Source organism: Equus caballus, chromosome 7 (assembly GCF_041296265.1).
Source record: "Equus caballus isolate H_3958 breed thoroughbred chromosome 7, TB-T2T, whole genome shotgun sequence".
NCBI classification, from domain to species: Eukaryota; Metazoa; Chordata; class Mammalia; order Perissodactyla; family Equidae; genus Equus; species Equus caballus.
This window is the reverse complement of record NC_091690.1, coordinates 62787487-62804946: the sequence shown is the minus strand read 5'-3', so window position 1 is coordinate 62804946 and position 17460 is coordinate 62787487. Positions and strand designations below refer to the sequence as shown.

General features: G+C 36.3%; 1 protein-coding gene across 21 annotated transcripts in view; it reads right to left on the bottom strand.

The window, feature by feature from the left end:
• Positions 1–17460, bottom strand: part of DLG2 (discs large MAGUK scaffold protein 2) — a 1837299-nt gene that overhangs the window by 1456744 nt on the left and 363095 nt on the right. For 3 of the 21 annotated variants that reach the window (XM_023646514.2, XM_070274277.1, XM_070274285.1), the window contains exon 1: positions 5908–6612. The exons of 16 other annotated variants lie outside the window; for them this stretch is intronic. In XM_023646514.2, the coding sequence (XP_023502282.1) occupies positions 5908–5937 (30 nt within the window). In that variant the 5' untranslated portion in view covers positions 5938–6612. Of the gene's footprint in view, positions 1–5907; positions 6613–17460 lie in introns of those variants that run through there. 2 more of the 21 variants (XM_070274278.1, XM_070274274.1) reach the window with 2 other exon arrangements.

Here is a 17460-nt window from a genome sequence, read left to right as displayed (position 1 = left end):
TAATGAAGGAAGTGGAAGGTAGCATAGACATAAGTAATGGACTGGTTCATGCATTTTTAAGATTGCTAGAGCATAAAATACATGGCAGAGTGATGGAAGATAAGACAGGAGAGGAATTCAGGTGCTAGGTCAAGGGAAAATTGTACACTAAGGTAAGAATTTGGACAACCACTCATCTTGAGTTCAATAGCGTGCTATTGCAGGGTTTTCCCTTGAGAGTTAATGCCATAGGACTTGTGTGTATTAGGTCGATCACTCTGGCAGCTGTATGGAAATACTTAATAAAGGAAAGTTAAGCTAAGCTATTATATTAAGGGAATTAATATGCTAAAATGTTTTATGCTATTAAAATGCTTAATCCCATGTTACTAATATAGGCATAGAATCTCTTCACATTGGTTCTTTTCCCTACTTTTCTACACAAAAAGTCCAGATTAAAGTTTCCCTATTATTAGCTGTATTTCTGCCTTTCTCTGTCACCCATTAGATTTTCCCTGGTTCATTAAGCCCCCTGTCCAATCTCTGTTCAGTGGACTTGCCACTTTGCAGACACTTGGTTGGGATGACAGGTATCAGAACAGGGGTGAATGGAAGAAAAGATATGAAAAGAGCACCAAGGAAAGATAGAAAGATAGGGAAACTGTGGACCCCAATAGAAAACAGTACACCTACCCCTTACAAGGTAATATGCCAAGTACTTTGTATGTTTTATCTCACTGAATCCTCAAAACAACCCTGTGAGATAGGTACCATTTTATGGAAGAGAAAACTACAGTTCAGACAAGGTCATCCAGCTAGTGAAAGGTAAAACCACTATTTTCATTGAACAGGAATAAGGATGGGCAAAGGGGAATGTGGCAGATAATAGAAGGAAATATCTCAAATCAGGGAAACAAAAAGGCTAAGAAGTCAGGGCAAATTGGGTTTGGGACCAGTGTTAATGATGGAGGGAAAATCCTATTTTCTTTAAAATAATAACTCAAGTTTTTGATATTTATGACTGGACCCCTACCTATTTCTGCATCTCTACATCCTTTGTATCTTGCTACTCGCCTTGGACATCTTATATCCCAGGCACACTGACCTTCCTTTTCTTGAATTTGCCATCCTCTCTCTTCTCTCTCTTTCTCAATCTATCACATCTGGGACTTTGCCTAAAACACTCTTCCCACCCGCACTGTGCCCTCCATTCTGCATATCAGCTTAATAGTCACTTCCTCAGAAAACCTTTCCCTGATACTAACCCCCTGCCTACCCTGCAATAAGCCCACTAGATTCTTTAGGTTTCCCTGTGCTCATTTCCACAGCACTCTATATTTAGCCCCTTATCACACATCGCTGTTACTTCTATAATTGACTGTTTTCCCCATTAAACTAAAAATTCCATGAGAACAGGTTGTTCATTGTATCCCCATGCCTTCCAATATGTCAGGTGCATATTAGGTATTCAACAAATATTGTTAGATGAATAAAACGAATAAATGGATGTGTTGCTTCTACCATGAGAGCAGATGCAACTATACACCTGCATAAATAAATAGCTTTCTCTCTGAAGATAGTTCCACTCAAGTAAACCATTTGTTGCCTTGGTGATTTGTTTCATTTTCTCTACATAAAGCTCTGGCAGAAAATAAAAATCATTTTAACCCCCTACCCCCCAAAAAACTGTAGTTTTCAATATTTCTATGATAAGTCCATTTCTAAGAGTACAACATGTCACTTTTTCTATTAAAGTCATAATAAATAATATGACACTTATTAGCCTTGATAATATCTTTTAAATCCTTAGCAACAACTTTTATTTTCCTTTAGAAATCCTAAGTGACTTTAATTATTGTAAAAGATAATGGGTTGATGGAGGCAAAGAGTGATATCTTATTTACAGAACAGATGTAGTATTAACAACATCAATAAAAGTTTCCTTTATGTTGCCTGGTCCACTTTTCATTCTGCTATTTGAATTTTATTATGCACATTAACCTGTTAAACATATTAAAAATTAATCATACCATCATGCCTTTATTAAAAAACTACAGCAACTTAACATAATATATTGCAGTTGACTTTGTAGATTGTATTTTAAAACTTTTTTTAATGTCTATAAGTCTGGCTAATGCACACCTGAAATGATACCAATGTATGATTCATCGACTACTACTTTTTAAGATATTTAGTGTACATGAATAATTTTGTTGACAGAGATAATATAATTTAGAATAAAACTGGGTTAGAGATAGAAAAGGAAGGATTTCAGAGTTTCAATAAAATACACTAATTTTGTAGACAAGGACACTGATGCCCAGATACCTCTAGGCGCCCGAAGTCACAAAGTGCAGATTTACTTTGATTTTTCACAGTTCCACATTTCTTCTGTTCTTGCATCAAATCCCATATGCTATTATATATGATACTTGAGAATTTCTACAGAGCAAAAGAAAATTCTACTCACTGCCTGCATTTTCTTAAATTTAGCCCAGAAAATTCTGCTTGCTATCTAGAACTGTTGTCCCATTTGCCAATCGTCTAACAGTATGTTTCCATCTTAACATAGTCTAATATTATTTTCCTTGCATTTTAGTTGTCAAAATTATTGGTATTACTTCTTTCAATTATTCAAAGCAAATTTAAGAAATGTCCATTATACAAAATGTGTTATATTATTACTAAATTATTTAACCTTTGTTATTGAGATGACTTCATTTTCCTCCCTGACCACACCAAAAAAGAGTGCTAGATTAAAGATATAAATTGGGATTTGCTCAATAATTTATCCTATATTGAATTCTTTCCATATACCAGAAATTGTGCTAGGCACATTTTATACTTTACCACATCATCACTTACACATAGGTAAAATCATACCCTTTTCACAGAGGAAGAAATTGAGGCTCAGGGAGGTTAAAAACTCATCCAAGTTCTAAAGCTAGTAAGTGTTAGAACAACAATTTAAATCCAAGTCTCGCTCGAGAGTCCTGCTCTTCACACTAAGTCATGTAACTTCTCTTTCTCAGTAGTGACATCTGTGACAAAAGAGTTGAAATTGAAACTAGAGAGAAACATTCAAATAAAAGATACGACTCAATTTTCTTACAAAACTGAGTTATCTGAACAACTGAAAAGACCTTCAGATCCATGTGGCAGAAACTCTGTGTTTTTGGTTGCTCTGATGATTTCCTGGCCTCAAAGATCTTACCCCAAATCTGAAGGGTCCTGCAAAGCATCTGACCAGACTGGAACCCATAAGACTTTATGAAATCTGAGTTTTATGAGTGACATCTAGGGTGGGATTATTTTATCAGGTGGTTTAGATTATTATGAAATGTGCCACAATCATTTCCTTCCTTTTATGAGCAGATAAACTAAAAATATAAACACTACTCCAGTATTTCTAAAAGATCCTTTTATATTGCCATTATGCAGTGCTTTGTCTCAATTTGTCATAATCTCTCCTCTCATTTATCTTCTAACACTCATTCTTAAGAGTGTAGAGCAAAGACATGAAGAGGAATTTTTTTCTACAGTGTATGTAATGAAGGGAGTGGGAGAATGAAGCAGGCGCAGAGGTCGTAAGAGGATCCTAGGGGACGGTGTCTTTCATGCCAAGATGGGAAGAAAGAAGAAAACCACGGAAAGTATTTATGTTTCCCTGCCACTGAAAACTTTTACGGAACTTTTTGTGATATTGCGATGTGCTGGGGATGAGGTGGAGCCTCGGATAGATCAGCGTAATTAGAAGTTCCACTCTCACATAAAGCTTATACAATGCAAGACTTGAAGAAAGCATCTCAGCCAGAGCTGCTAGAAAGTGGACTCATTGCTGGAGGAGGAAGAAATTGGGGTTGAACTGAGATAGAATTAAAATTTCCAAGTTGTTGGCAAGTTTCCTGTCAAAGAGTCCCAGGAAAGTGGAGCAAGGGCATTCCAAGTGCATGGCCACTTGGGAAGAAAGAGTACCAGTGGTGGCAGGTGAGGAGCACAGGATTTGCATTCTAAAGTCCTCTGGGAAGTCTCCTCACCTATATGCAGCTTTTAAATTAATCATGCATTATTTAGCATTTAAGATCATAATATAAATTTGTTGTAAGTATGCTTGTCCTATAAAGACGATATATATGCCACCCTAGAAGTTTTCATGAATATAATTAATTCAGCAAATTCATGAAATCTCACATGGGTGTTTGTCTTGTTGAATTGTATAATTTATATGATAAATCAAAATACTAGAATAATGACATTTTCCTCTGATACAGCACTTAAAACAGAATAATAGTATTTCTTACCTTTGTACCTGTAGTCATTAATATTTCGGTATGTGGATATAAAGCACAGACTTTTTTTTAAAAATAGATCATGTTTTTCAAATTGCAGGAACTTAGACTTCATTGTTGCTTTAACTTGTTCAATACAACAGACTCAAGTTTTGAATTCTAATTAATAACTTTTTAAAACTTATTTTTAAAGTACTAATTATGTTTCACAGAAGCTGCAATTATGATTTCGAAATAAATAATTATGAAACACATGCAGGTCAGATTTGACAGTTTTCTCTCAAGAAAAGTAACACTGAGTGTAAAACTTCAGGAAGAGTAAAACACACTTAAGAGACTACTTCCTTTCCTAGTTTATGTAAGGAAATACAATTCCCCACTTACTTCCTTTTTTCAAAACAATTTAGTTTATTTTTACTGACAAGTGGAAAAACTCAATGAGATGATTGGCAATTTTTATAAGTAAAGTAAGGTATTCATCTAAATTTGAGGCCTGGGCAACTAACCCAACTAGAAATTTTGATGGCTTCAAATCCATTAACATCAACTGAAGCTGCCATGTGATACTAGGCCTTATGGGAAAATATCCATTAAGATTTTCTGATATATAATCTGTAAAAGTAAAATATTTAAGGTAATAATATGGGGAACTTGGTTTGTGGCTTCAAAATTAAATAATCTTTTCTTTAGCGGTAAAAAGAGATCACAGCGGAAAATCTACAGTTAATGAGTCTCATGCACTAAGCTATTGATTTTGTCATGTTTAATGGCTGTACAATCAATGTGAGATACTGAATGATATAGCTCAAATTAACTCATGATATCCTTACATGCAAAATGAACAGCGAGCGAATGAATGTGTTTTAATTAGTTTTTTCTAAAAATAATAGTAATTTCTATTCAAATAACCAATATTTATGAAATTTAAACATATTATTTAGAACTGATGACAGAATAAAATAAAATGCATTTGAAATTTTTAATTTTCTGTAAACTCATAAAAGGATTACCTATTGATTTTATTCCATTCTCACTTTTAATTTTATTTTCAACAATGCAAATACTTCATTTACTTCTAATCAAAATAGAGAGCATCAATTCAACATAAATATTGTATTTGTTTGTTTGTTTGTTTCAAATCAGGGCCTAAATATTTTTTCCTTTAAAAAAATCACTAAAACGCAGAATATCAGAATTCTCCAATCAGAAACAATATGTCAAGCCACAGTAAAGCTGATTGGCTTCTTCAAGCATAGAAGACATGCTTTTTAAATGAAAAGCTAATTATCACACTCAGAAAGACTACCCTGATATGTTATGTTAAAATGATGTGTAAGCTACACTACTACTATAGATATTTTAACACTGAGCTATAAATAAATGCAAAAGCAAATCCTGCCATAAAAAACACAGGCAAATTCTCCTTTCATTTGCACAAACACACAATATCACTTTAATAAGTTGAAATCAATAAAGACAGGACCCTTAGACCCTCATGGGGAACAAAATGCCCAGCAAAGTAAATTACACTAATCATTTTATCTCACGAACTGGCAGCACCCCAGAGCTGTTTAATTATAGGACCAGAATAATAATAGAAAAATGCTGCACACAACAACAGCCCTGTTTCCTATCCTACCTTTGTGGTGACAATGCACAGGCAATCCATCCTGGATCCCTACACAGGACTCAGTACATGGAAATCACACCAGCAAATCAGCAAAGGTGAGAAAAGCCTTTTGGTAAATATCACACAGAGAGAAGCAGTGCCTGGATTCTGCACAGACGGCTTTTTCAAGGGGGCCCCTCATGGGAAACTCGAGCCCTCCTCCATAGAGCTCAAGGCAAGCAGGATTCTCCTAGGCACCGGAAAATCCCCTAGAAATCAGCTCCGACAAAACTTCCCGGTGGCTTGCTGGGCTCCGCGGCTGCATGGTCCTTTAGTGGATTCCGTGATCGGAACAAGGCTCCTGTGAGTGCCTCGCACAGTTCTATCGCGGAGATGAGTGTTACACCAAGCACCAGAGAATCACATTTCAGCTCTCGTTCTTGTTTCTGAATTCTGATCTGCTGCTTCAGTATACCCATAAGATCTCCTTTGCCAAAGTCCCCCCTTTGCTGCCTTCGTCTTTCCTACTAACAACTCTGAGTAAGCACAACACAAAAAAACTACCCGGCCCATCTATCAAAGGGCTGTCGTTGGGCTGCCAGAACAACGGCTTTAGGTAATAAAAAGCTATTTATTATGAGCATGATTCCCGGAGTCTAAATGACTCGAAAGATATGACTGAAAAGCTAAGGTGCATGCGGTGCCGCATGCATCACATCTCAACTCACTTGCAATATCAAGGGCAGCTTCTTACAAATGACTAACAGCTGGATAAAGAAAATTGGGCCAGGACTTTTATTTAAAAAAAACCCCTGCAGATTTGTAGGTCTAACTTAGCAGACATTAGATTTCTTCTTTTATTTGTGTACTGATTTGTGTTGTCTATGATGTATGTGAATACACAAACAACCTGAATATTTCAACAGATAAGTATATTATAATACTGGAGTGGGAGGAGGTTCCAAAATGCTTACAAAAGTTCCACATTCTGAGAGACAAAAAATGAGTTCTTTCCCAAACTTTTCTCTGCTCGCTGGCTGCCTGTAGGCACTTATTACGTGGGCAGAGCTTTGTGCTCCCTTCTGCAGCAAATGATTAACCCTCCCCCTTCCCCTAAATCCCTCCCTTTCTTCCAGTGAAATTGCTACATCGCCTGCCTTTGAGGTGCCTGACAAGCATCACTCTGGATAATAATATGCTTTTTTTTTCATTCTCTTAGACACCCAGGCAGAGACAGACTGAGACAGAAAGAAAGAAACAGGGGTGCAGAGAGAAGGGGGGAATGAGAGAAAGCATATGACAGAATGGAAAGTACTGCCTGACCAATAAAAAGAAAAAATCAATGTGTCATTTTCATTAGGAAGAAAATACATATAGTCAACGGAACCAATGACAACATCAAGAAGAAATGTCCACACTGTAATTACCTCTTTAAGATACCAGTAAAACCACGCCCCACCCACCCCCCTGAACTCCGCCTCGTTTTTTATAAAAAGTGTATTTTCTACAATAAACAATTTGAAAAAAGGAGGGACACATAAGACTCTTCTACCTTTCATGAATTATTCAGTCTCTAACCTCAATATCCTCCTGATTGCTAAATAGATGAGTGTCTCAGAAATTGACATGTCATTATTTTACCAGAATGAGAGCACTGTTTCTAAAGATTTAAAAAATAAAGAAGTTCACAGCAAATCAGATATGTGTTCAGAGAAGAAAAAAAAAATGGTTCAAAAATTATTTATAGATAAAAAATAATTTCCTCTGAACTGTTATCCTTCTGGTGTAATAAACTTCAGATAATTTTCAGGTTAAGCAATACAAATGAAAACTATGCTCTGGTCCTTTCAATTAGGTGACTGTCTTATGGTTCAGTAATATGAAAAGGTTAAAGAAGGATCACTTGCCTATTCCCCTCCCCATTTATTACATCATCACGATAATTAATTTAACTCAATACTTCCTAAGTTTGTCTCAGAGTACATATAACATCACATTCTTGAGCAATCCCAGATATCAGAGCGCTTCCCTGACACAACCAAAGCATCTAATATACTATTGATGCTGATTGTCATATTCGTCTTCAAACTAATTAGGCCTTATATTCCTATAGCACTTTAGAGTTGACAAAGCACTTGTGACATTCTCACCAGCTTGAAAGTTTAAATGACTTCCAAGGACATATACCTAGTAACTTATTGCAAGTCTAGGGCTTTGTTAGTCATGATCAGAGCAGAGACAGTCAGAGATTAGAAATAGGAAGTAAATTGGGTAGCAGAGTAAGATAGACATTTCACAAGGTATCCTTGGAAGAAAGGTACCTTTGAAACTACATTCCATTTTCCTAGAGTGGAAAAAGGTAAGACATGGGCAAACTGGCAGAAGGAGACTGATTAGTCTTCTGACCCTGGCTGTTCACAGATGAAAGCACTTTGGAAACCACAAAGACGCACAGAAATGAAAGGCAAGTCATCTAGCACAGTTCCAGGCGTACAATATACACTCCCTAAGTCAACATGTTTGTTGAGGGCTTACTATATGATATTTTGATTGTCTGTATCACCCACTAGACTAAGAGGTCTTTAAAGGCAGTTTTGACCCTATATTCCCATTGCCTAGTCTAGTATCTCCTTCTTTTTTTTTTTTTTTTTTAAGATTTTATTTTTTCCTTTTTCTCCCCAAAGCCCCCCAGTACATAGTTGTATATTCTTCGTTGTGGGTCCTTCTAGTTGTGGCATGTGGGACGCTGCCTCAGCGTGGTTTGATGAGCGGTGCCATGTCCGTGCCCAGGATTCGAACCAACGAAACACTGGGCCGCCTGCAGCGGAGCGCACAGACTTAACCACTCGGCCACGGGGCCAGCCCCAAGTCTAGTATCTCCTTCTTTCAACAAATATACTTAATGGACTTACGTGGGAACACAAGGGTGAAAACAAACTAGCAGAATCCCTGCCCACAAGTGAATCGACAACTATAGCACAGTACAGCAAGCACTGAGGTATTTGAGAATCACAAAGCAGAGAGAGGCATTTATCCTAGAATGGAGTAGTCAGGGAAGGCTTTCTAGAGAGGAGCCTTGAGCTGAGTTGAGAGGGACTCACGGAAGTTAGCTACAAGTTGTGAGGAAGAAGAATTATATGCACTCTATTATATTTGAAAAAGAAGTGAATCAGTAATATCTTTCATCTTTCTACAATCAGCTTACATGAACACATTCAAAGAGTTTTCATTAAATAAAAGTACTTTAGAGCAGGCATTTCACAAACTGACCACACAGTCTCTCCTGGGGAAAAAAAGAGCATGATTCACCTAACGTTAAGTGTGTACAAATGTGCTATAAAAGCATATAGAATAAACATGTTCTATAATCATTAGGTTGTATTTACCACATATGATTAATTAGCTAATGTTTCTATGTTTAGATAAAAGTAAAGAGCTAACATTTTAAAGTGTACTTCCATCTAGGATGCAGCTTTCTACTTTGCAAATAGCTTGCCTTCCATTGATTTTCCTCAGCCATAAAGATGATAGAAGATAATCCACTCCTTCACCTCAAGGGAAACATTCTTTTATTTTTAAAATTAACAAGGTATCCAATTAAAGCATATTTTTTGCAGACATAGAGCTCAATTAGGCCTGTGACTTCACAAGAAGTATTTGGCAAGATATAAAGTCACAGCCTGCAAACGGCTCTACTTGATACTCCTTAAGGTTAATGATATCAAGCCACAAATATATTGATTCTTAGTAAAATCTATCATTGGAAGCTTGGCATCAGAAAATTACTATTGTAAATTACTTGTGTTAAACCTGTACCTTAACCATTTAAATGAATTACTTTTATGTTGTTTCCAACAGGAAAAAAATCTCGAGTAGTGAAATATATCCTGTGCTTATTCTCCTAGAATCTAAGCCACTTGAGGGCAGATATAATGTATATCTCTGTCATCTAGCATTGTACCTGCTCTTAAAAGGTACAAAATAAATATTTTTGGAATTAAATAATGATCAGAGTTCCAGTTATGCCATTTATTTTTCTTGATAGATTTTGAAATACCTACAATATGCATTCTTTGTCCACATAAGAACCATATTGCATACAGTAACTATTATATATATATGAAAGAATATATATAATGTATATTATATATATTTAAGAAAGAAATAGATTGATGCATATAGCTCAAGATATTTGCAACTACAAATATTTTTATTGCAAATCCAGTCTAATGCAAGAAGTTTGGTTTGGAACAATCTGATCTATAATGGAAAAGGGCAGTCCAGCTGAAGTGCTGCAACAACCACAGATGCTGCTAAAACTAGGTGTTTGCCCTTGTGATAGAAAAACAGTAATAAATATAAGCATTTTTATTAATAATAGAAGTAATTTATCAAGGGGTTATTATCTGAAGTACCATGGAAGATATTTTATACATATTATTTCTGATAGTCACAAAACCCTCAGAAAGGAAATTCTCATTTTATAGACGAAGAAACTGAAGCTCCCTGAGATTATACAATTTGCCGTAGCTGACATAGCACCTAGGTGACTCGAAACCAGAGTGCAAAGTCTGTGTGCTTTCCATCTCATCATATCTCAAATCCTGAGGCAGTTTCTGCTTCCCTGGCTCTAACCTGAAAGTGTGGTACACACAGATCCAAAATGCCCCCTCTAGCCAAAGGTAGCTTGAACTCTGTGCAGACTAATTACAAACAACTTGGGATCCCTCTAAAAAGACAGGTCTATCTCTAGGCTCCTATACTGAGAAATTTGTAGCTTATAAGGGCCTTAGGAGAAACCCAGAAGGAATGGACTCCACTAATCTTAGAAAGATTAGCTCCGAAGGAAATAACTGAAGAAATCCACCCACGTGGACTCCCATCCCCGTCTGTCTGTTCCTCATACACCCAGGACAGCAGGCGCATGAATGACATGCGCAAAGCTGGTTAGCTTAGTAAAATAAATAGTCTGCAGGCAGGTCACGGCAAAATGCCTGCCCTCATTTCCAAACTCTCCAGGGGCAAATAGAAAATTAGGATCAACTAGAAAATAACCGACTTTTTCAGAGAGTTTCCATAATAAAATATTATCTAGATAGTACTGGATCCTGAAAATAATTCATGAAAGACAGGAGTATATGCATTTTATGCATGTTAAATGTGTGTATGTCTTTGTAAAAGAAACATAAAAATTAAATAAGGAAAATTTTAAGTGAATCAAAAATTCCTACAGAAATCAAGAAATGGTCACTTTTTCACCTACTTTCTCACAATGGTTTTTAATTGTATGGATCATAATTGCATGTCAATTTTGCTTATATAAATGAATTGGAGCATAGCTAATTGACAACCATATAACTCCCCCCCTTATTATTATCGTTAAAATCTAAACATTTGAAATTTAGATAATTATAGGTAAATAAACTATAAATGATGAAAACATTCGGTAAAAGTTCTGTTTCCCTAACAAATCAAAGTTTATATAAACTTTGCTGAACATCAAATACATTCCTTATGAGGTTCAATTTTTCCTACTATTATACGCTGCTATGAGTTGAATAGAATCCAGAAATCCAAATAGCTGTGCACAAGCGACAAATCTAAAAAGCTATATGGTCTGAGATGCAATTTTGCTTTCAAGTTAATATAAATGACCTCAGTAATAAGCTGAATGCCCTTCCCACACTCTACCTTCCCTAACCCCATCACACTGGTCTGCTATCTGTTCCCCAAATACAGTATTTCACTCTCACTCTTCCTCAGGGCATTGAATTTGTTGTTCCCTCTACCAGAAATTCTCTTCCCCTGGATCATAACATGGCTGGCTCCTTCTTCCCATTCAGGTCTCTGCTTAAATGCTACCACTTCACTAAGACCTTCTCCAACTGACCTCTTTAATTAAATTAGATTCCCTTCCATCATTGTCCATTACATAATCCTATTTATTTCCTTCATAGCCACTATCACAATCTGAAATAACCTTTTTATTCATATCTTACTATAACCTCTATTTGAAATTTATTCCTGAGAGCAAGAAGCTTGTCTGTTTTGTCCATGGGTGTATCACCAGTGTTTAGAACAGTGCCCAGCATACAACAGATGCTAACTAAAGACTTTTTTTTTTTTGAGGAAGATTAGCCCTGAGCTAACATCTGTTGCCAATCCTCCTCTTTTTGCTGAGGAAGACGGTCCCTGAGCTAACATCCATGCCCATATTCCTCTACTTTATATGTGGGACGCCTGCCACAGCATGTCTTGACAAGCGGTGCATAGTTCCACACCCAGGATCCAAACCAGCGAACACTGGGCCGTAGAAGCAGAATGTGCAAACTTAACCACTGCACCACCAGGCTGGCCCCTGAAAACTTTTTTGAAGGAATTAATAAGATGCATCACAAGGAAACTCTTACTTTTATTTTTTATTTATTTTTTTTGAGGAAGATTGGCCCTGAGCTAACATCTGTGCCCATCTTCCTCTATTTTTTATGTGGGACATCTGCCACGAATGGCTTGATAAGCAGTGCATAGGTCACACTCAGCATCTGGACCAGTGCACCCTGGGCCGCCCAAGCAGGGGGAGTGAACTTAACTGCTACGCCACCAGGCCGGCCCCAGGAAACTCTTACTTTTAAAATAGGGTTAGAATCAAGAGTCCAACAGGAAATTTTCCCTCTATTGCTTTTAATATAGCTTGGTTTCTAAAGATGTGATTTGTAGTAATCTTAGTATTTATGAATTTATAAAATAAAGAATAGTTTTCAGATTCGGCATTACCTTTTTATTGAGCAGACTATGATTAGGCACATTCACGTACATGTTATCATTAAGTATTCATAACAACTTTAAATTAAATATAATTTTACAGGTGATGAAATCAAGACTCATAAAAATTGAATTGCCCAAATTTATAAAACTACTGAACTGGTAAAGCAGTATACGGTGGTCACTCCACTGACTGAGCTGATGAACCAAGATATCAACCTAGATTATCTAACTCCAAGTCCCACCCTCTCTTTGATATAATGGTGATCTGCTATTACTTTCAAAATCATTGAACTCACTGATCCAGGTAGTAAACACAATAAACTTCAAATGTTTGGTTCTAAGTGCTCTATATCTGAAACAGACTATACTTCACTGTTTTCAAACATACGTAAAAACCAGGTCCCTAAATACAGATACATCAAATGACCAGAATCTCATTTCTGTAGTAATTGTGTTGCTTTAGAGGCAGCTAGTAAATGAACAAATTGATATTTGGATTTACTCATTAAATATAGCTTTATGAATATGTCAGAGTTCGTAACACAAAATCCAGATCTCCTGCAATGCTAGTATAAAAGTCTAGTCATTGATCTTGAATAGGCAGAACACTGACCCTGAGGCACTAAAAGATGCTCAAAGAGAAAGCACAACATCTTCATCAACCTGGAAATGAGGAGTAATTACATTCTATGTTTTAAATTAGTAAACCAAATTAGACAGAGTTGACCACAGTTAGTTATCATCTGCTGTATGCTGGGGACTGTTCTAAACACTGGTGATACAGCCATGGACAAAACAGACTTCCAATAAAAAGAGAGATTATTCCTCCATTAATTCCAGATACTTAGAAGTTTGCCATTATACTTTCACTGACATTGGAAAGTAGAAAATATACTCAATGCTAAAATACTTTGAGTATTATGAGTTTAATAAAAAGAATATCCAGATAATATTTAAACTTACCCAGATGAAATGAGCTACCTTGGGAGGTAGTAAATATCCTCTAACTAGAGGCTTTCCAGCAGATGATAGATTCCCCTTTAGCAAGGCAGCAATAGAGGAGATTTAAGACTGAGGAGAGTCATTGCCCTGGATTACCATTAAACTTACTTTTAATCCTCTGATTCTGTAGTATTTTTTAACTTAGTTCTCCAGGAAGATTAACTCAGAACATCACTTTTAAAATAAGGACCATGGAGAGCATCTAATGTACACATATAAAGGCAAGGGAGTCCTCGTTCTGCTCTCATTCCCTAAAACAAACATAAAAATCCTCTTTTCCATGGCTGAGTAGCATTAAGGAAAAGAAGTTTCCTTATAAATATTTGCAAGGAGAGTAAATAGAGAAATAGAGCTGAGCTGCAAAATTATTCTCAATCAGAAGGTACTGGGGCCGGCCAAGTGGTGTAGTGGTTAATTTTGTGCACTCTGCTTTGGCAGCCCAGGGTTCGTGAGTTTGGATCCCAAGCGCGGATCTACACACCCCTCATCAAGTCATGCTATGGTGGCATCCCATATACAAAATAGAGGAAGATTGGCACAGATGTTAGCTCAGTGACAATGTTCTCAAGCAAAAAGAGGAAGATTGGTGGCAGATGCTAGCTCAGGGCCAATCTTCCTTACCAAGAAACAAACAAACAAACCCTCTCCAAGATTACTGCAAATTCCTGGGAGGTTTAGGAAAAAAAAAAAGGAATGTGGTGGTGTTTAACAGAGTACATTAACAGATACATTCTAGTCTTAAAAAAAATAAGGGCAATATAGGGATTCTCTACAATAATTTCCCTATTCTATCAAAGTGTTACGAATGTATTATTACTTAAAAGGACCCATAAATTATTTAACCAAAGCCCTTAACTTTAGATTAGGAAACTGAGGCACAAATAAGCCGAGTGATTTGCCCAAGAACACTCAGACAGTAAGTGTACAAAGACAATGACCCAAGTTCCCTGGCTTCCAGTTATGACTCATCCCTATACCATGCTTCCTTTCCAGTCTGATGCATTTCCTATAGTCAAGTTTCTCTCCACCTTGTTACCTATTTGTTCTTGTTAAAAGGCACTGAACTTTCTGTCCCATCCATTGTAGTATTTGCATAGTATCCACTAAGTCCTTTTACCAACCACTTCTAATTCACAAGATCGGCTAGAATCTGTTTTCTGCTTAAGAAATTAGATTTACAATACCAAACAACTTAAATATTATCTCAAACAAAATATTTCTAAGAGGCATTTAGTACTCTGGTCATGTCTCCAAATGTACGCAATAACCAGAGCACTTAGTTGTCAGTCCCTTCACATATAACTATTTCATTTGATCCTGATTAAACCTCTATAGGATAGGCACAAATAGGTATTATCTACATTTTACAAATAAAAATAGAGGTCATTTATCTGCTCAAAGTCACAGGACTAATTAGTGGTAGAGCTAAGAAACAAACTCTGGTCTCTGATTGGATCTTTTGCTCTTTCTCTCTATCATACTGTCCTACTTTTGATGTCACACTTGGTTATTAACTAATATGTCCAACTTCTCTCAAAACATTTCCTCTTAGCTGTTCCAGTACTATCTCAAATTTAAGATGTCATCATTTAATTCACCCTATTTATCTATTAGTCAACATAAATATCCCCATTTTTGTTGTGATATCACTCAACTCTCAATCTACTTAGTCACCAAGTCTTGTCAATTCTTTCTTTGGTTCCCTCCTCTTTCTATGATCTGATTAAAAATCCTTATTTTTTTCTCACTAGGACTCTTGAAGACTCAATCACCAAACTTTCCTTTTGTTTGCTAGGTTTACTTAAACACAGAACATACTCCTAAAGGTACTTCTAATTATTTAAAATTGTTTAAAGGAAATAATAGTGATGTCTTTTCTTTTTTTCCAGTAAAAATAAGTCACGTACCCATGCCTTATAAAATCAGCCCTAACCCTCAACTCAGGGCAGCAGAAGCTCTGATTGCCCATGGGTCCTGTCCCCATGCTATTTCACACTACTCTCCAAATGAAAAGAGCACTACTGCCAGATCTTGAGAGTCCAAGAAATCTTTCTTTCAGCTCCTCGGCTCACCAACCCCGCATCAATAGGAATAAAATAAAAATGAAGGAACTATATTAAATATAAAATATTTCTCCAACAATATAGGTCTAAAATTCCTAATGAGGTTTTGTTTTCATTTTCCATATTTTAATTTTCCTACCTTATTTACATAATTTCATCTGTTCTGAAAAACATATCAACAACAAATTTGGGAAACTGTATTGCCCTTTCTAAATTCAGGGTTTTGGACATCATATGACAGGTGGCAACATCATGATTCACTTAAGCCTTAAACTGGAGCAAGACTGAAAACACTGCTTTGAAAGGAGCTGAAATCAATTGTGTAAGCCTTAATAATGAGAGAAGCACCTCCAAACATATTGAAATTAGGCTAAAAGTATAACAAAGAGGGGGGAAGTTTCCCCACTGAACACAGATAAGGAATGCATTGAAAGTTATTTCTGATCTGATTTCTATGGATCAATAGCTTTAAGGAAGATATCTCCCATCTGGCAAAATAGCTTCCAGAAGACTGTTATGAATTAAGTTATAGTCAAAAGTGGGCAACTGAGAAAGAGAAGAGAGCAATAAAGGACACTAACATGTGTTTCTGAATGATGTTAGAAAATCAGCCTCCAGAGTTCTTTGGGCATATCACTGAACAAATGAGAAACACAAACAAGAAACCTAAAGAATACACAATTCTTCCTATCTGAATTGCCTTATAAATCTTCAAATCACTTTCTAGGCCTTCCCTAAATTGACTGGTTTAGAGCATGTGACAGGAAAGACGGTGAGTGACTCCCCAGAGAGAAGTCCAAGGTTTATTACTCATAGCAGTGGTTCTCAAATTGTAGCATACCTAAGAATCGCTTAGAGGGCTTATTAAAACACAGATGTCTAGGTCCCACCCCCAGCATTTCTGATTTAGTTGGTCTAGGGTGAAGCCCAAGAATTTACTTTTCTAACAAGTCCCTAAAGGAGGCTAATGCTGCTGGTTGAGGAACCATACTTCAAGAACTACTGGCCTATGAATGGGGTTGTTGAAATTTTCTAAAGTTAATGCGGCCTAATGAAGCTATTCCTATTGTTCTAGATATATATCTATCACATAAGTTTAAATTTGTGTGAGGCTCATTAGCTGTTGCTGGCTAAAATACTTTAATTATATTATCAGTGGGTCCTCTATTTATACAATATAATTTATTGTCTGCTATTGACAGTCATAGAATGATTAGACTTTAGATGTGGAAGAATCCTTAGGAATAATCTAATCTAATACCCTAATTCTGAAGATGAAGAAGCCAAAGTCCAGTGTCATGTTTATTAGATCTACACAGTTGTGATTTCCAAATTGTGATTTACTGTCAACAACCTTTGAAGAATGGCCTATGAACTAAACAGTTACAACAACAGGTTCACACAATAATCATGACTCTTCTTTTGTTTGTTACATAATTAAGTTTTTTCTTAAGATAATTAAGAAATTCTCACTTTATGCTTATTTTAATTCAACCAGAACTTATTTTGAACAGTGACAAGTAGAAATCAGTCAGCAAAGCAGGAGCCTCTTCTTGGCCAAGTGGTTTCCAGGGAAAAAAATGTTATAGATTCTTAATTACGTAATATGGGCATGAATTCAAGAAAAACCTAAGAACTATTTGTAACAGAGTCCACCACCTCAATAAAATAAATATAAGACTTGCAATTCGTTTCAACAGAATGAAAATCTACTATTCACCAGGCAATACTAAACATGTTCATCTTCAGGATC